The following is a 20,131-nucleotide window of genomic DNA, read 5'->3' on the forward strand; positions in this document are numbered from 1 at the left end:
GATTGAGCAGGATAATGAAGAGTCCAATCTGGAAAACTGAATTTAAAATGCTATGTATTATTCACAGAGAACTAGCTGGGTCCAGTACTGAGTCTTGAGTCTAGAAGGAATTGGGACACTTTCACCAACAGTCATAAATAGAATCAAAGTGTTAGAAAAACAGTTCCTAAAAGAATAAAATGAATTGTGATTATGCATTCCACATAGAGACACACAGAATGTTTGAATGAGAAGCAGCACTGCAATTCAGCTGGTTTTCTTGCTTTTCCATTGACGTGGGGATTGGTTCTGCACCCCCTCCCAATGTGCCTGAAATAATGGCCAGAAGACACAAGGAGTAATTTAACCAATCTTAAGCACACAGAGGTCTTAGTAAGCAACACCTCTCTTGAGGACAGAACTTGATGAGAAGTTCAGAGTAGAACATGGAAAAATGCTAAATACTAGATTAAGTGGAGGAGGAAACTGTGAAACTTCCCTGCAGGAACAGTTGGACAATAAGCAGATGGTTCTTCTATATCCTACTTGCCAGGGCATTCACATATTCAACAAGGATGGAGAAACAGATTTGGAAGGAGTAACCTTGTTTCAGAAATTGCGCTGCCAAGAGGAACCTCATTACCTCTTGGCTTGGTGTCCGAGAAAAATCTAATCCAGCTGACAAAATGAAGTTTAGTAAGACACCCAACTAAAGATTGTAAATGCACTAGTCTCAGCATGTTTTTCTAAATACAATCTTCTGCCCTGAAAAGGAGAATCTAACTGTTCATTAATGAAGTGCAGGTGTATGTGAACAATTGAAATAAAGGGTAAAATTGTTCAGAAGTGAAAAGAAATGCCTAAAACCGAATGGTATGACTATATGCAGGGGGTTTATTCATTTGTTCAAGAAATTCCCGTTGAGCTCTTATCTGCCTTTGGCCAGGCAATGTGCTCACTGCTGTGAGGTCTACTACAGTTGCTAAAACTGTTCCTGCTCTTGAGATATATGCAAAATGAAAAGAAGAGGAAAAGACGAGAAAGGGGAAGAAATGAAAAAATTAGATGATGAGGAAGACAGAAATTATTTAGAAGAGGGAGAAGAATGAGATTGAGGGAGAAGAGAGAAAGAATATGAAAAGTGAGAAGAGTTGTTTACAGCCCCCACCATACTTCAGGCTTGTACCAGGTCTCATCTAGATTAGTATTGTCAATCCCTAAACACAGTGCCTTTTATTATTTCTTTGGACACATATTCATTGTTTTGCTGTGGCCGAGTCTCTAGAAAGCAGAGCCTGCAATAAGAATTCAGGTGTTAATACTTTATCTGGGAGGTACAAGGTCAGGAGGCAGTGACAGAAAGTGGGAGGCACAAAGCTAGGAAAATATGAAGAAATACTATGTGATGTGTTGCAGTGCTGACTACCATTTTGTATTGAACCCCAAAGATATATAGCAGGTTCCGTATTTGGAAAACAGAACTGCTCTGGGAGGATTGCAAGAATATATTGGAATAATATACAGGTGCACTGGAAATAGCCTGGCTCCCTCCTAAATCCTGTTTCCTTTTGGTGGAGGTTCACACCTTAAGGAGCGAAGTCTCCACTGCCAGGTTGCAACACCTAGTCCTTCGGCTGCTCCTCAGGAAACCAGAGTCCACACATCACGATGTGGCATCTTGTCCAGGTCTGAAAGTAGACTAGCTACCATGTGCTTGTAGAGCATCAACCAAGAGAAAGAAAGAAGGTGGTAAAGGAATATACGAAGAGGCAAAACTTGAATTCAAGTATCTTTTATGTGCCAGAGACGGTGCTGAGTGCTGTGCAAATAACAGTGGACAACAGATATGGTCTCTGACCTTGTGTAGTGGCCTGCTTAACAGTGCACACAGACAAACAATTACAGCGAGGTGAGAGATACAGGGCTTTGACCACTGAGGACCAGAGACCCTATGTGGTCTGTAAAGGTTCCCAGAAAGAGCAATGTCTAAGAGAGAGGGGTTATCCAGGTGATTGCCAGAGGCAGAGTAACTTTGTGTTAGAGGGGGAGGTGGTGGCGTGGGAGACTGTAGGACACTGGTCAGTCAGAGACTGTTTCCCAAGGCCTAGAAAGTTAAAGTTATTGGAGCTCAGGGTGTTGTACAGGGATAAAGAAGGTAATAGTGTAATTCCTACCACCTCATGATCTGATTATCATAAGGCCTAACGCCACAGACTAGAAGCCTATCTGGCTACCCTCAACCCACGTTGCTTACTTTCAGCTGCCCTATATTCAGGTCCAACTTAATTACTGGTTTTGCTCTAAGTATGTTCCATGACTTTCTACTTCCGTACTTTTATTCCAATGGTTTGTTTCTCTTGGGATTCTTTCGCCTTCACGTGAATACCTGTCTAAACTCCTGCGCTTCTTTTAAGTCCACTAAAAGCTTTTCCTCATGAACCTACCCTATGTCCCCCACATCCTGCTGGCCTAATCTCTCCTTCCCTAAAATTTTCATTTTCTCTTAATATCCTTATGTCAGTTCTGTACTTATTTTTTGACTGTCTCATCTCCCCTCCTAGACTGTTAAAAATCAAAACTAAAACTGATGGACATAAATAACTTAAAATCATTGATGGCATCCATAATCTCTTTTCTCTGGAGAACAAAAGGAATACATTTAACTCTGGAAATTATTCAGAAATCAATTAGTGTCATGAGCCAAGATCACTCAGCAAACTCACTGTTTCAGTCCAAGATGATCTCCCTGGCCCAGTGACCCTCCTTGTTTTCCCCTTTGCTTTCTTCCTCAATCTTTCCCCATGGACCATTTCCATCACTTCATGATTCTCAGATATTCCATTTTATCTGATTCCATTCCAGGCTCTCTGGACCACCTGGACTTGACAAGGAATGCTGACATCCAAACCGCAGAGCATTTTGGTTTTGTTAACAGTAAAGCAATTTCCTTCTTTGTGCTGCCCATAAAGCAAAAAGAATCCAACAAAATTTAATACATCACTCTCTCACTTGATGAGCTTTTCATTTTGAATTGCATATACATTTGCAATTTTCCATTTACATGATGGGCTCTGGCACTTGGGAATACAAAGCAGGACCCTAAAAATGGCCTTCAAGGGCTTTACAGCCTAGTTGTGACAAAGACAATAATACCAATGGCTAGAAATCAGGCAAAAAGGGATGTGCTGTAACAGGGGTGTGGGCTTAGTGCAATAGGATTAGCAAACCTGAAATGTCACTGGTAAAAGAGTTTGAGAAATTCCTATTCCTATTTCAATCATGTGAATTATACCTTGAGCTAAATAAATTAGGACATTTTTAATGTCAAGAACAGCCTGATAATTTCATGAGTACTAAAGTAAGAACTCTTCAATATTTTTGCTAAGCACAGTAATTCAATAAACATTTGCTAAATTACAGTAGGATAAATTTGTTATACTTGATTTTAAAACAGTCACTAAAGTGAGATACACAAACAATGAAACAGGTAAAAACCAATCTCAATTTAAACTCCTGGCAACATAATTGCCTTTAAATATCTAATACTCTTTTTTCTAAACTTATCTCGGCTTTCACACTTTTGGGGAAAATATTTCGAGAGAATATTTGAAATAGATATACATTTGAAGTATACATATACTGACTTTCTCTTATACCCATAACCCCAACAGTGAGGGTTTTTTTTTCAAAGTATAATGGTTACAGGCCAATTATCTTCTGTCTTTTGGTCTCATGTGAACTGTCATCAAATAGCCTGTTGTTAACTAGCAAAGATTATTTCATCCAGTTATCCCTGCTTTTCTTTTAGCATGAAGAGAGAGAAAATGCTATAAACATACTTCTTCTCTAACAGTCAACACTAAAGGAAGTTCTAAGTGCATGTTTCCCTTAAACTTTATTCTCACACCCAAATGAGCATATTTACTTTAAAACCAATTTCTAAAGACATGTAAAGGACATTTATAGGCCCTCAAATGAAGGTAGAATAGATATCCCCTTCAATTGCTCCTTAGGATGTCTGTTCATCTGTTCATAATGTAAATTACTTTATTTCGTATCTTAAAAACTTCTTGGATAATCAGATAAGTGTGCAAGTAGGACATGTGCATATCTGAAAATTATTTTGGTATACTGACATTTATACATTCTTATATACCATTAAGAATATGAGACTTCTTCTCTGCTTAAAAACATGCTGTGGGGAAAGAAAAGCTGTACCCATATTCTCAAAAACAAGGTCTTAATTCTAGAACAGCCCCAAAGGCCTAGGTTTCCAGTGTCACTGTGAAGGTCTTATTCTCTGTGTTCCCCTCACACCAATTCACATGCTACCACTGAACACAAATGTCTCTGTTCCTTCCCATATGTCCCCTCTGCCCCCACTTAGAGCATTCTTTCCTAATGATCCCACACACTCTCTTTGAGCATTACCTCCTTTTGAGAACGTCAGGGTTCTCAGACACCATTAAATGGTTTTAGCCATTATATATATACTTACTTACTTATTTACTTACTTACTTACACATTACTTACAACACTACAGCATAATTCTTAGTTCAACTGTTTTTCCAATTTAAAAAAAACCTGTAAAGGGGCACCTGGGTGGCTCAGTCAGTTAAGCATCTGACTTCAGCTCAGGTCATGATCTCATGGCTGGTGAGTTCGAGCCCCGCATCGGGCTCTGTGCTGACAGCTCAGAGCCTAGAGCCTACTTCATGTTCTATGTCTCCCTCTCTCTCTGCCCCTCCCCCACTCATGCTGTCTCTCTCTGTCTCTCAAAAATAAATAAACATTAAAAAAATTTTTTTTAAAAACCTGTAAATTAATGAGAAGCACCTTCATATGAGTGTCTTGTACATAACCTGAAACATAGTTGCTACTTAACAAATTATTTTTGAAAAAAAAAAAAAAGAATGTGTGATTTTCATCTACCTTTTACTCAACCAGTAGATAGTTTTAAAAATAATTTAACAAACTGGAAGCTTGGAGCAACATTTATGTGGCTTATGAAAATTCTATACAATTCGAAATTCAAGACTGCAACTCAAACATTTAAGTCTCCATACGCTACTGAGACCCAAAATGCACTAAGTCGCTATATACTACTTGGCATTTCAGGATACATTCTCTTATCTGACCATATACTTCCTTATGTCAACTCTGGGCCCAAAATGATAAAGACATAAGACTTTCAAGAACTATTTAATTTTACTGGAGTGGAGGACGCAATTGATGTCCCGTTCTTAAAAGAACTGTGTCCATTTAATGTCAAATAATGAATCTGAAATAAGAAAAAAATTCAGGAAGTGTTATTCTTAACTACAGCCATACCAATGCTTTCTCCAAATTTTTTATTTAGTTTTTTTTGGGGGGGGGTATTTTTTCTTCACCATATAAATACATTCTATCTCTATGTCATTTCACTCCGAATTTGTTGATATCTCAGTTTCTAGGCCATGTTTGCATGAGTGGAAAATAACTATCTCCCAGTCTTTATTAGATTTTGAAGGTGTGTTCTTTATCTCAATGTTTTATCTCCTGAGAAACTATGCTTGAATGCAGGCTGAGTGGCTTTAATTTCATTTCAGAAAAGGGCAAGAAGAAAGTGCTCTCTCTAAACCAAACTTTCAGATTTACAGGTAAGCATCACTCTTGCTGGTATTTCTGAATTATAAAAGAGAAGCACAATTCTCTCTACAATAATAACTGGTAAACAAAATCATAAATATTTTTCTACATTTTCATTCCCAATTCTATTGGCTTGGCTCCTATTACAGGTAATGCTTCTCATATTGATTGTTATAGCACTCTTTTGGCTGCCTTTAAAACATCACATGAACACTGAACAAAAGAACCAGTTAAATATGCCATAGATATTATGCCATTTCTATAAGCACCATGAATTGAGGTCAAATGGGGAATGGGACACCGCTAAGAAGTCGCCAACAGAACTGTATCAAAGTCAGAATTCAGCCTCAACATCCAGCATATACAAGAAACTAGGAGGCCCTTGGGGGAGAATTAGCATTTTTCTATTTCACTCCGGAATCTAGATTTGATTTCATTCTATTACATAAGAGATCCATGGAAATGGGTCTTGGTTTTGGGATTGGTGATTTTTTGTTGTCGTTTATTTTGGTGTGGTTTTGTTTGTTTGTTTGTTTGTTTGTTTGTTTGTTTTTATTCATTGGTGGTTGTGGTGTTTTCCCCAGGGTTGTGTTCCCCTAAGATAAGGTTCTTGAAATGCAGAGCAGCTAACTCACAGCAGATGGTGGGATTTTGTAGGGAAGAAAAGTCAAGCGATTTCAGTCCAATGATTGAACAGAGTATCTTAGAGTTTAAGGAAAAATTAACCTGTGGGAAAGTCAATTGTCATTGAGAAAAGAGTTCTCAAAATCAATGCTATTAAAGTTCCTTTTCCCTCTACAATCTAACATAAAAAAAAAAAAACAAAAAAACAAAAAAACAAAAAATGTGATGTTCACAGAAACTGATGCAAAAACTGTCACCAATTTTGGCCTTTATTATTGCATTAGCAAAAAAGGTTAGAAATACTTAAATTTGTCCTCTTTAATTGGGCAAACACACTCACTGGTCCATTACAATAGCAATTCCCTTGTGTTTAACTTGAACCAAGAAGAAATTCTTTTGTTGCCAGAGGTCTCAAGGTATATCTATAAATGATAACAGTAGGAAATTAAGGCATTTATGAGAAAGGAAAGTAATAGCTGACCAATCTCTCTCATTCACTTCTATACAAAAGCAAAAGAAAGCCTTTGTTAATGACTACCAAGGTAAGTAGTAAGCTATACCACGTCTTTAATGCACTTGCTGACCCTCAAAAATCCTAGTACTATAGACAACAGTAAAAACAAGAAACGAGAAGGTGGAACACAAAAAATTACCAAGGTCTTAAAGAATATTCTAGAGCTCTTTCTCTAAATTCTGTTCGTCCAAAGTCAGAAAAGTAAGCATAGTCACGTTCTACCCTGGAACAGAAAGTGTGTAAATTGTCACTTTCCAAATGTGACATTAGATAAGGAAGAAAATTTAATTACTGTTTTTAAAATAACTCTAGCTTTGTAAATGTGCCACTGTAATTTTAATTGTTGAAGCAAACTCTAATGATTCTGTTAAGATGATCCCTCTATAACTGAGAAGTTAAATTATCCAAGGTTATGGTCAGAGATGCCTCTGGAATGTTGAGAGACCATGTCACACACAAAAAAGTACCTGGTATGAAAAGCTTTATGGGGTAAAATAGATGCATTTCCATACCAAGAAAGCATGCATCTTGCCTTCTACAGTAGGGAATTTATGTGCACACTCAAGGCAACATTCCCACCTCGACTACTTCTGCAAAGAGAACTGCCATGTCCTCCAATGTGGCTGCGATGCCACACATTCTTCTAGAGTGGAAGCATTCCTGCTCACTTTTGGCGTTTCAGCCAATGGACTGAAATAAACTTGGGCTGGTTTTTCAGTCCCTATATGTAATCACTGTCTCTGCACTGCTAAGGCTGTGCATGCCTGTCAGAGAGTCTACTATGGAGAAGACTGTTTTCCCTCCTCCTCTGTCTCCTTCTCATTTTCACATTATTTAAAATATGCCAGTAAAATAGTGGATCCATGACATTTGAAAGCGATAGGCCTGTAGAAACTCCCACATCCACAAATTCACCCAAACAGCACTCTTGGGAGGAAAACGAAAAAAGAATGCTACTAATTCATGACTGATTACTCACTCCAACCTACCAGCCCCCTAGCTTATAGCAATTCATTTTTGCTACAGCTCTTAGGTATATGCTCTCATTTAATTTTCACAATGATCCTTTGAGGCTGAAGTTATTATTATTGCTATTATTTCTAACTATTGCCAATTATTACAAGTAGCAGAACCTAGGACTGGTTTGCAGATTTTCAACAAAACAAATACTAAACCTGTGAGTGCTTAGGGTCCATTATGTCAAGAACAATATGCAGATATAGCTTTAAAGTTGATTCCCTTCCAGTCAGCTGCACCATCTGTCCCTGGAACTGGCTGCCTACCTTCCTTGGCCCTCTGTGCAGTGGACGCTGGCGTGCTCTGGGCACAGTACACCTCCCGGGTCTGGATCCCACCTCCACAAACGGGTCCCGTCACATGCCAGTAGGGGTCCTGCTGCTCGAGGAGAAGAGAGACTTGGCATTCTTTCCATTCAGAGGTCCTCCAGGAATACCTGTTTGGTTTGATTTATTTAAAAGAAGAAGAAGTAAGGAAAATATAATATTCTAAAGAAAACTTAAGTCACAATATCATATGCATGTAATAATCGTTCTAGAGCCAAATCTTCACCTATAGATAAAAAAAAAAAGTCAATTGGCTTTGTTTGTTTGTTTGTTCGTTTTTAAAGTCAATTGGTTTTGATACTAAATCCCTTTTATTTCCTAGGAGCAAAAAATCACAGCAGCCTCTCCTAGTGGCAGTATGGAATAAGAGGAGTGAAGAAAGGAAATGTGGATACACAGGGGATGTGCCTCATCCCAGGTACTGTAAGAGAGTGAAGAATCAGACGAAGGGTGTGAAAACCCAATGAGCCTGTTCCATAGCAGCCGAACTTTTCATGGGATAACACTTCACAAACTTCTGGATGACTATGTGGAAGTTGGCCTTTTAAAGATAGTAGAGTAGTGTGTGAATGTGTGGAGTTGGGGATATATGATTTTAAATGGATAGGGATGACCAACTTTTCAACCTTCTTGATACAGGACAGTATTTCAACTTGTTTGACCCCATTAGCATAAAGATATACATACTAAAAATGAGTTATCAGTGTGGCCACTACATTTAACTGATGAGTGTTTTATATATGCAGACATGCTGTTATTTAAACTGACTTAATAATATATTCTTCCTGGTTTATAACTGGTTAAGATACATACTAACAGACACACATACATACACATGCACGCACACATACAGATATGGGGAGGAAACCCAACGTAGTTTGAACACAACTTGCAGAAAACAAACAATCATAACAGCACTGCACTCAGACCTGGAGAATTATTTCAGACAGAATTTCCTTTTGTGGGTTATTACAACATTCTTCAAGCCCACATCATTAATAGAACCCTATAGCATTCACATAAATACCAATAGACTCATTAACTTCTAGAACAATAAACAAAACCTAAGAACATTCTTGTAACTGCTGTCCCATTTCAGATTTGAGGAAAAATTTCTCAGCATTGTGACTGTTTAAAAGGAAAAAAAAAGCGATAAAAATGAGTGTGTGTCACCCAAACACTGGCCTTAGAGAGACTAGAGTAAAATAGAAGTCAAGTCACAGACATCAAAATAACAAAGCAAATCTCAGAAACCTAATAATGACCAAACCCCTTCACAATGAATGTCACAATTCTAAAAAAGCTTGAAAACCTGACAGTCATGAAGTCTTATAATTAAACATTTTTAATGTTTATTTATTTTTGAGAGAGAGAGTTCAAGAGGGGGAGAGCAGAGAGAGAGAGAGACATGCACACACACACACACACACACACACACACACACCCAGGATCTGAAGCAGGCTCCAGGCTCTGAGCTGTTAGTGCAGAATGCTGGGCTCAAACCGACAAACCGTGAGATCATGATCTGAGCCAAAGTCAGACACTTAATCGACTGAGCCACCCAGGAGCCCCTCATGAAGTCTTACAAAAAGCGCATTGTAGGAAAAGAATTTGGACAATCCTGGGAGGTTCACTGTGACACAACTCTTCTCCCTCTGCCTCCCCACTTCATTTTCACATGGTTCTCCCAGGCAAAAAAATAAGTCAGTAGGTTGGACAAGACCTTGGGTGCGCAGTGCAGGTTCTGCTTATGCACACGATACAGACAATAACCTGTTTCCAATTCCTGGGAGTGACAGACTGAGAAAAGTTTGATTATTTCCAAAGGTAGGTCTTCTCCAGAGGTGAACTTCTGAAGCCTGTTCTCCTCACTCAAAGTTCTCACCCTGTTCTCCGTGTTCACTCAAGCAGAAAGCTTCTCCCTCATGCCCCTGAGTCCAGGGCAGATGGCTCTGTATTCCAGGGCAAAATGCAATGAGGTAAGGGTTTGTTGGGATGGATGGCTACCAAGGTCTCACTTCAGATCCCTTTCCTCCAAAGATCCCCTAGCCAAAGAGCTTCTGGCCATTAAGGAGGGGGACAGATAACAGCAGCTGAGTAGAAGCCTCCTATGTTATAGTTAATAAATAAGGTAGGCAAAAAAGGGAACAGTGTGGTATAGACAACAGGCATGCTTTACAGCTGAGTTGTGCCTTGCCACTCACTAGGCATGTAACCGTGGCCCAGTTCTGTTTTCCCATCTTTAAAATGGGCATAATAATACCAAATGTTGAACATGGCATGGAATAGATGTTCAGTAAATGTTAATTCCTTTTCTGCTTCTGTCCTTCTACATGCAAGTTTTGCCCCTTGCTGCCACAGAACACACACACACACACACACGCACACACACACACACACTAACATTTTATGTATGAGGACTTCATTGATTTCATCAAGTCCTAACATTAGAGATCCAGGAATACTATGGCCTAACTTCCAGCAACCAAAGTTCAGCAAAGAGTATAAAAGAAACATAGAGCTCAGAATTACAGCAAGTCACAGCAATTTTTTTGCTTGTTTGAAAGGAATGGGTCACACTGTATAAATAGCTTTTTCAATTAATTTATCATGACCCTAGAAGAATTAGCAATGGAGGAATTTTGGAAGTCATTATGGAGAAAAATGAGAAGAAAAGTTTAATGACGATGGTTTTATGTAAAGTAACAAAAACCCTGTTGGTAGCTCATTAACCAACAACACCCAAATTCCATTCACTGGCAAACAACAAATTCTCTAAAGAAATATAAGGCATTTATCACTATCGCTATTGTTTACCACCTCAGAGAAAATACCAGACAAGCAAGTGGCAGAGGGAAAATGATCACCAGGTAAGGACTCCTATATTCCTTTTTAAAATCTGTCTTTCACAGTCTCTCGTCATCCTCTTTATTTATTTTTTTTTTGAAAGCCCTATCTATGTGTAGTCACAAATCACCCTGCAACCATGAAAACTGAATGACCAAACTCTATCAACCTGGGGAAGTGTCTCCAGGAACTGACAGAATGAGAAATCAAAGGAGTCCTTTTGGCTAACTGGTACTCACTTTCTCCTTTAGAAGCTGTTACAGCAATGGTCCTCCAGCCTCTGGACAAGATGGCATCCAGACTGCCTGGGACGCTAACTTTAATGGTGAAGTCCCTGTCAAAGAACAGGCCTTTTTCACCTCTCTCTCCAAATTCTGATGCCTTTTAACACACCCTCATTTTGTCCTTCTGTTTAGGAGGGAAATATGGGGAGTCTCAAAGGCCAGAGTCCTACCTCCTGTGGGCACAAAACATTTTTAATTGATTGTGGCAATGCCTCAAGTAGACAGCCATGGAATGAAAGACATTAGTCAATCCTCATGGCCCCTTAGCAATGTGACTGTGGAGGATCCATTTGCTTTTTTCAAAGGCTCTGTCTGAACACAACAGCCAAGGCATTAATTTATTTGGACTACTAGAGTATCATGACATGGCCTTCAAGTAATAATAACAACAACCAATACCTTCTGTATGCCTACTCTATGCCAGGCACTCCAATAACAGAAATAGGTGTGTTACCTCATTAAAGTGTCCCAACAAACCCTGAGGAAAATATTATTTCTGCTTTTACAGATGGGATAATTGGAATAAAAAAGAAGTAATTCTTCGAAGGTCATAAGTAATTGGAAGAGCAAGATTCAATGTCAGATTTATTTTTCTTTAATGAAATGGCAGGTAGATTAAAATAGCAAATGGCAAACCAATGAAACATGATCAAAGGATACTGAAAATAAGTTCAGTAGGCAATAGGTAGCTACCTGTCCAGCCATTATGAGGACAAGTAAATGTTGGTCTTGGTCTGAGGAAGTGGGTTCTTGACTAAAGAAAAAAAAATCTCTTTTTGTTGGTGGCAAAGATAATGCCAGTGACAACTAACTGATAATGTTTTATACTGCCTATATATATTTTTTTTTCTTTCAGTCTCAAACAAAAATAAAGTTTGAGAATATTTTACAGCCAACTTATAATTAGAGCACTGTAGCAACATAGGGTCAAGTTTTGGTGCTTTCAGGATATAATTTAAAAAAAGAGAAATAATATATAAGCCAAATTAAAGGATCCCTAACTATAAAAATTAAAATTCCCATTAAACCTTACAGAAGGTAACTTTAGGCCTGAAATCAAATTCTCCATGTTGCTCCCTGCTGATTAGAGTGTTAAGTAAACTTGTCATGATCCATTCATGTGAAAACAGCTCCAATGTCCCCACTACTAGTGAGAGAGCACACCTCCAACCACTCTGGAACCCCACCCTCTGAGAATGGGAATGCTGATAACTCAAATACTGAATGCACAAGGAAAACAGCTGATGCAAGGGCATTCTAGTTAACATAAAGATACGTATGAGAGCCTGAAGGCAGGGGGAGGGCTAGAAAGAAGGACTCCCTAGAAAAAGAAAGAGGCCTGCCCAAATAGTAAGGGAATCACTTACACAACCACATGTTCATTAATCCTTTCTTTCAACAAATAATTCCTGAGCTCCAATTATGTGCCAGGCAAGATTTCAGACAATAGAATTGCACAGCAGTAGTCAAGACAAAGCCCCTGACCTTGAGAAGAGAAAGAACTATTTCCGTGCCATGACCAGGGAAGCCTTCAGAATCCTGAAGAACATGAGGGAATGAGCGGTCAGGGAGCATTCTAGGCAGAGAAGAGCACATCCAAAGTTTCCAAAGAGACCGAGTGTTTGGCACTCTCTAGGGTATCGCAGAAGCCAGTGTGGCTGGGTCAGGTGGGTTAGGATAAGAGGGAGAGAAAATGAGCAGTAGTCAGGAGCCAGTCTATAAAGAACATAGTAGGCCAGAGTTAGGACTGTGAGTGTTATTCTAGATGTGTCAGGAAATCATTGCAGAGTTTTGAGAACGGTAATATGGTGTGATTTAAAGTTTTAAAGATCATCCTGGCTACTGAGTGAAGAATAGACTATGGGGGGTGTGAAGGAAGGAGACAAATTTGGAAGGCTTTGCTCATCTAGGAAGGATGATGGTGGCTTCAACTGAGGCAGTCATAGTGAATGTGGTGAGAAGTGACCAGGTTCTGGATATGATGTGAAGGTAGGGACAGCCTTCCAATGGATTAAATAGAGATGAGAAAGAAAGGGAGGAGTGAAGAATGATTCCAAATTATTTTTTTCCCCAAGTATTAGCACCACAGTGTGTTGGCAATGAATTCTTAAATGAGACAGCCCAGAAAAGGGGACAAGAACCCAGACATCAGGGAAACCATGTATTATAACTGAGAAACTCAGTTTTTCTTCATTTACTTTCTAGAATCTGTTTTCCAAATCCTTCTCCCATGCCTGAAACTCATTGCCCAATATTCTTATATGGTCCCTATAATTTAAGTCTCCTTTTAGGAAATGGTCAATAAGTATATTCACATGATACATATTAAAAGTTACAAGTTTAATTGCCATGCTGAGCACTGGGTGATGTACAGAATTGCTGAATCATTATATTCTACACCTGGAACTAATAAAACACTGTATATTAACTATATTGGAATAAAATAAATACTGAAAATGTTAACATTAAATATGTTATGATTCTAAAGAAGTATATGCAGCTTAAAAGAAGAAACCAAGATTAAGTCAAAGAAATTTCTAATGGCAGAAATACATATTCCCATTAAGAGATATAGGAGACAAATTGTGGACTAGGAAAAGTGATTTGAGGCCCTGAAATTCATTTGCCAAGATAACCAGCTTGTCTTCCAGACAGTGATGTTGTCTAACTCAAGGAATCCTGTACTTAAACTATTCTTCAAACAGAAGGGGGATAGCAGAAGGAGTAAGGAATGAACTCATTGCTTTGAAGCAATGAGTAGAGACATCATAAATTAGCAAAGACAAAATTAGAAAAGAAGGCACATTAGCAACTCTTTTTAAAAGACCTCCATCCTACTAATGTGACATAAAGTGATTCTAATAGCAACAGGATGGCAGGACCATCAGAGTTTTATAGCAACCTCTGCCCTTTAGAATGTATGCTTTATCACTTCCACAAGGCTTAGAATTGCTTAACGTGTGGATTTCTTTTCTCCTACTAAAGACTTGGATTTAAAGCAAAGCAACATGGAACAGAATCTTAAGCGATTTAATGATGACAGATTGAAAGAATAATTGCATTAGTTAATGGTCATGTTTTGACTAAGCACATATAGATTTGCAAACAATCTTGGAATTGAAACCCTAGTGCAAGGTATTCAAATTAAATGTGTGTATATTAAAAATCAGTGTACTGCAGCATGACTAATTTATGATAATGTCTGTTGTCCTTTTAAAGTTGTAAATGCATTTAGAAAAGAATTAACTTGTCATTTTTTTTGCTGAACAGACGACCAAAATAAAGGGAACAGATCAAGCTTTATATATTTTATGCTCTAGTAATTTTTTATTGAATACAGTGAGACCATTGATTATGGAAAGCTACTCTGAAGTGCAAAGCTCTTTGCCCTTCAGCAGCTGGCTTTGCCAGCCAAACTCCACATAGGTATTATTAATAGACTTGTATCACTATGCACAGCACTTAGCAGTACGTTAACTTTTCTTACACTAACAGGGGAACAAATCTTCCATCCAAGAGGACTTAAAGTGGCACAATAGGGACTCATGAAAAAATATGTACCAGTAAAAGATAGATTCAATAAAGCATCTGCCTTCTCCTGTTGAAACAATTTATAGATATTTGAAACCATTGTTTCTTATCTAACACACAGTCTCCTGAGGGCTCCAGGTCATGACTCCTTTATTCCTCAAGCTGTTTAATCAAAACAGTTAACAACAACAACACAAAAATCATCCTTAACGAATCTATGAATTCATTTAAAAAATGTACTGAGTTCCTATTAGGTACAGAGTGCTTGTTTGCACTGTGGTAGATGATCAACAGCAGATTCAGAAGATATGGTAGGTGATATTCATGCCGTTCTGTTCTGGAAGGCAAACTTTTACAAACTGAGACTGTGATCTCATTTCTCACCCTTTCTGAAGCTACTCCTACAACCGAATGAAAATAGAAACTTCTTATCTGGAAAACCAGGCACACTGTTAGCAGAAGAAAGGTGGCCATTGGGCACAATATCAGATCAAGCTTCATGTGTCCATCCCTTCCCTGGGTAGTTGTTCTTATTTAATCTCCTTGATGATGTCAGTTTCAGCTGCTCTTTATAAGAAGTCACTCTAAATCCTTCACACATATTACATAATAAGTAAAATCATGGAAGAAAGTACCATGTGCATAATATTGTTCTGTAACTACCCTACATTTGAACATTCACTCATTCATTCATTGTTTGCTGAGCATTTACTATGAGCCAGGCATTTTTATAGGTGTTAACCATTCGAAGGTAGAGGAAAAAAGTAAATGAACAAAAAAGTAAATAAACATCCCTACATATGGGATGATTTGTAAGAACATTACCAACTATTATAAACATTCTTAAAGGATATGGTAATCATGTTCTGGATGCTCTAGTTCAACATACAAATTTTTGATTGTGTAATGATGTGAAAGTGAGACTCATTCAGTAGAAACCATACTTTGAATTTTGATCTTTTTCCACCCAGCAATATGCAATCTGATACTCTCATGATCAATGAGCTGCAGCTCCCAGTCAGCCATGTGATCACAAGGGTAAATTATAGATACACTTACAACCATTCTGTATCCATGTAACCATTCTGTTTTTCACTTTCAGTACAGTAGTCAATAAATTACATGAGATATTCAGTACTAGTATAAAATAGGCTTTGTGTTAGATGATTTTGCCCAACTATAAGCTAATGTAAGCATTCTAAACACATTTAAGGTAGGTAAGGCTAAGCTATGATGGTTGGTAGGTTAGGTATAGTAAATGCATTTTCAACTTACAATCGTTTCATCCTGCCATGGGTTTATTGAGAGGTTACTCCATCATAAGTCAAAGAAGATCTTTTACAAGATTCTTAATATGCACGAACTAAGTGAACAAAGACTGAACGTTTTCAGTCTCCTGAATTCTCTAGAAATTAACAGTGACAGGCTGAAGCAGGTGTTGGACAAACATCTCTTCACAACACAGCAACCCTGTTCCAGCACTTACAGAATTCCAATGGGCAAAGAAAGCCAATAATCAAGCAAAGTTTTCCCTGCCATCCTTTTCCTTAGCTCTATCCCTGGTTTCAATATCATCTACAAAGATCTGTCAACTAATCCCCAGAGTTTTCTCAAGGAAAAATAATTTTTTCTGGAAAATCTAAAGTTGGGTGGAGTGCCTAAAAGAGATGTTAGGGAGAATCAGGCTGGTCATGGCTTGTGGACGAAGGGTGTTGTACAGAGAAATCAAAGTAGGCTGCAGGAGACCCAGACACATTCCTCAGCGTGAGTGTGCACAGATAGATCATAATAAGGATAAATTCATGCATACCAGAGACAAGGACAGATGGATCATGAGAGCCAATCTATTCAGTGTCAGACCCAAACAGTGAAACAATGTTTTACAAATTGGCTTTTCTGTGCAGTAATATCACAGTATATGTAATAGGATCAACCACACAGCTTCTGCCTTAAGATCTTCTTGGGAGTTTTAGTCTACATCCGTCACTGTCACCTTTTAATACTGCTGTCTTCTATTCAATTTCAAATTCTAAATGATCATTTAAGAGACAGAACAGCCATTTTTTTTTTTGCATGAAAATTGTTGTCTCCTGATGAAGTGGTGAAAGTTGCTGGTAGGTCATCTGAGGTGTCATTTCCAGGAAAGGTGTTGACACTTTTCAATATGTTTGTGTGTTATGGTATCTTCAGCCTAACATAAACACAAGGGATCTGGAGTCACAGTTGTTCCGGCATCAGGTCATGCCTCAGTTATCTGACATTAAGCATTTAAAATACTTTCCTGGGGGGCCTGCTTGGGTGGCTCCATTGGTTAAGCTTCCCACACTTGTTTTCAGCTCATGTCATGATCTCATGATTCATGGGTTTGAGCCCTGCATCAAGTTTTACACTGATAGTGTGAAGCCCACTTGGGATTCTCTCTGCCCCCCTCTCTCTCTGCTGTTTGTTTTCTCTCTTTCTCTCTCTCAAAAAATAAAAATAAATAAGTAAGTAAGTAAGTAAATAAATAAATAAATAAAACTTTCCTTATGCTATCTAGTAAACGGGGCCACCTTATTTACAGTCTTAGAATGATTTTCACCATCCTCTTAGTTCAGATGTAGGATCGAATACTTCAGATGTTAATCAGGACATAAGAAAAAACACAAGTACCAAGGTAGCTTATAAAACACATCTTTCAATGTTTTGAGGTAGAGAATAGCATAGTGCCTAAGGTCATGATGCCCAATGGCAGGAGATAAACACACCCAGAGAAAAGATGACAAGTGACAAGCAGACTTCTCCCATCTCTCTCATTTCTATTCGCACCTCACAATATCCAGTGTGAGTGCTTAATGTTACGTTGGAATGGACATAAACCTACAAGTAGCCCGAATGCTGAAGGAAGGGGTTTCTTGGAGTCTATACATGTCTTGGTTAAAACCATACTCTTGAAACAAGCCTAAGGCTGTACTACACTAACTTCTTTATAGTTGTATAATTTCCTATGTTAGTGTAACAGACTAGCTTCTGTCTCTTTTCAAGTTTACGTAAGCTGGTTGCCCCAAGGAACTACCAAGATGTTCTGGTCTCAGAGAGCACTTGTGGAATGGGCTTCTCTTGCTTACCATTCCTTTCATGGGATCATGCCTCAGGGATTGGCACTCGTAATGTTTAGAGCTAAAATGTTTACCGCTGAAGTCTAGCTGGTGAGACGAATAGCCCCAAAGCTATGTAGCTAAAGAACTTTTACAGCAGTATTAATATGCAGGACCTATGGTACTTCTCTAGCTCTTCCCTCTTCTTGGAGTATTCTTCCCCTAATTACTTAAAAGCTAATTTCCTCACTTCCTTCAAGTTCCCCCACCAGTTCAAATGAGGCAACTGTAATGACTCTGTTTAATTCTGTAACCTGAGCTGACCCCACATCCCAGCATCCCAGCAACCCTACTGTAATGTCTGATTTTTTTTCATAGCTCATGCACACAGTATATAGCTTATTTTATTTATTATATTTATTTGATGTACCTTCACTAAAATTTAAGCCCCATGACAAGGAGAGGACTTTGACTGTTTTGTTCTCTGAGGTATCACAAACTTGGCACATAGCAAGAGGTCAATGTACATTTATTGAATGGATGAGCATGTTTCCTATAGCAAAGATGGTGGAAAGTAAAAGCCAAACAGCATTCTGAGAGACTTTAGAAAAGCATCATGAAGAGTCACAGAAATGTACATTTTCCTGCTGGGGAGAAATATGGTGAATTGGATTGCTTGATATATATGACTTGCTCATGAATTCTGGGAAAGGAGAAATGGACATTTTTGTTCCCTAATAGACTTTTTGTTTCCACTTCCCTTGTTCACAATGAATTTTAATCACCATGTCGCACTAGAAACCAAACTTAGTACGCAGCCTTTGTGCTTTCCTGTGGTAGATGCCACAGCTCAGATTTCAGACAAATAAGAACGTCAGCCAATGTTAATTTTGTTGTTATTTATGCATTCTCCTGGAATCAGTCACTAACATACCTTTCTCCCTAGGAAACACAGGTTGGTATTCAGTGACTTTTCTAAGATTCATATTTCCTACAAATTCACCATTTGAGAAGGTTTTTAAAAAATGTCAAACTAAGTAATGTTTCCAAACAGCAGAACTAGAAGGTCAGGTCCACCGCCAATGAAATTTGTCACATCTATTTTCAGATGTTAAGGTTCAATCAAATGAAGAACAATAAAGAAATTCATCTTGGATGCATCTTGAATTATTACCATTCCACACTATTTTGTTGGGAAAAAATGATACATATAAACACATGAATATGTGTATATATACCTTTATCTGTGTATGTGTCTTCACTACAACTATCATGAAAGTAATGGAAAGAATACTGACTTGGAGCCAAATAGACTTCAATATGAACAACATCAGTTTGCATCCCTTTTACTCTCAAAACTATCCTATTTTGATGAGAAATTTTATGTTCTTCTAAATAATCTTTGTTAAATTTCTGATATAGTTATTGGTGAACAGTAGGTACTCAATAAAAAGTAGCCATTATTTAACAAATACAGATGCAACTCAACTTTCTCATGATCATCAGAGAGAAATTGTTCTGACTTCTAAGAAAACTGTAATCATTTTCAACACAGAAAATAGAGGTAAAAATGGAAGGATGTCTATAAATTAACATTTGGAAGAGGTCACTAGCCATTTCATGTAAGGAATGAAAGAAAAGGGGATCAATGTCTATTTCATCATTAAACCTAGATTCTATTCCTAGAAGCCTAACATTGAGAACCCTTCTGAATTAGGCCTCCATAGAGAAAAAGATTTCACATTACCCAGAAGAAATAATTTCCTACCTCTTTAAATTACCATAGTATGCCTTCAAAGGAAAGGAGGTAGTATCTTTCTGGAGGAAATGAACACACCTCCAAACAGCAACAATAAGGGTTGCCATCTTGGTAGTGCTTCTATGTGCTGAGTACTGAGACTGACAGTTTACATACCTCGTCTGCAGGTGTTCAACCCTCAACACAGGCAGTATAATTAGACACATTTTATTGAAAAGGGAAATGTCTTATAGAAGTTGTATAGCTTTCCCCAAAACACACAATTAATAAATGATGGTAATATAATTTTGATCCAGGTCTATCCAAAATCAAAAAGAACAAAGATATCAGGATTTATGTGATTTCCAAATCCCATGCTGTCCCTTAATATCAGTGTTTTCATTTTATTTTTAGAGAGAGAAAGAGTGTAAGACTGTGAGCACGGGAGGGACAGAGGTAGGAGAATCTTAAGCAGGCACCACACCCAGCATGGAGCCTGATGTGGACTCCATCTCACAACTGTGAGATCACAACCTGACCCAAAAATCAAGAGTCAGACACGTAAC

General features: G+C 38.2%; 1 protein-coding gene across 1 annotated transcript in view; it reads right to left on the bottom strand.

The window, feature by feature from the left end:
• Positions 1-20,131, bottom strand: part of THSD7B (thrombospondin type 1 domain containing 7B) — a 759,038-nt gene that overhangs the window by 530,153 nt on the left and 208,754 nt on the right. Inside the window, exon 4 of the mRNA XM_047871837.1 lies at positions 8,029-8,198. Coding sequence (XP_047727793.1) covers positions 8,029-8,198 — 170 coding nt within the window. The remainder of the gene's footprint in view (positions 1-8,028; positions 8,199-20,131) is intronic.

This window comes from Prionailurus viverrinus, chromosome C1 (assembly GCF_022837055.1).
Source record: "Prionailurus viverrinus isolate Anna chromosome C1, UM_Priviv_1.0, whole genome shotgun sequence".
Classification (NCBI taxonomy): Eukaryota; Metazoa; Chordata; class Mammalia; order Carnivora; family Felidae; genus Prionailurus; species Prionailurus viverrinus.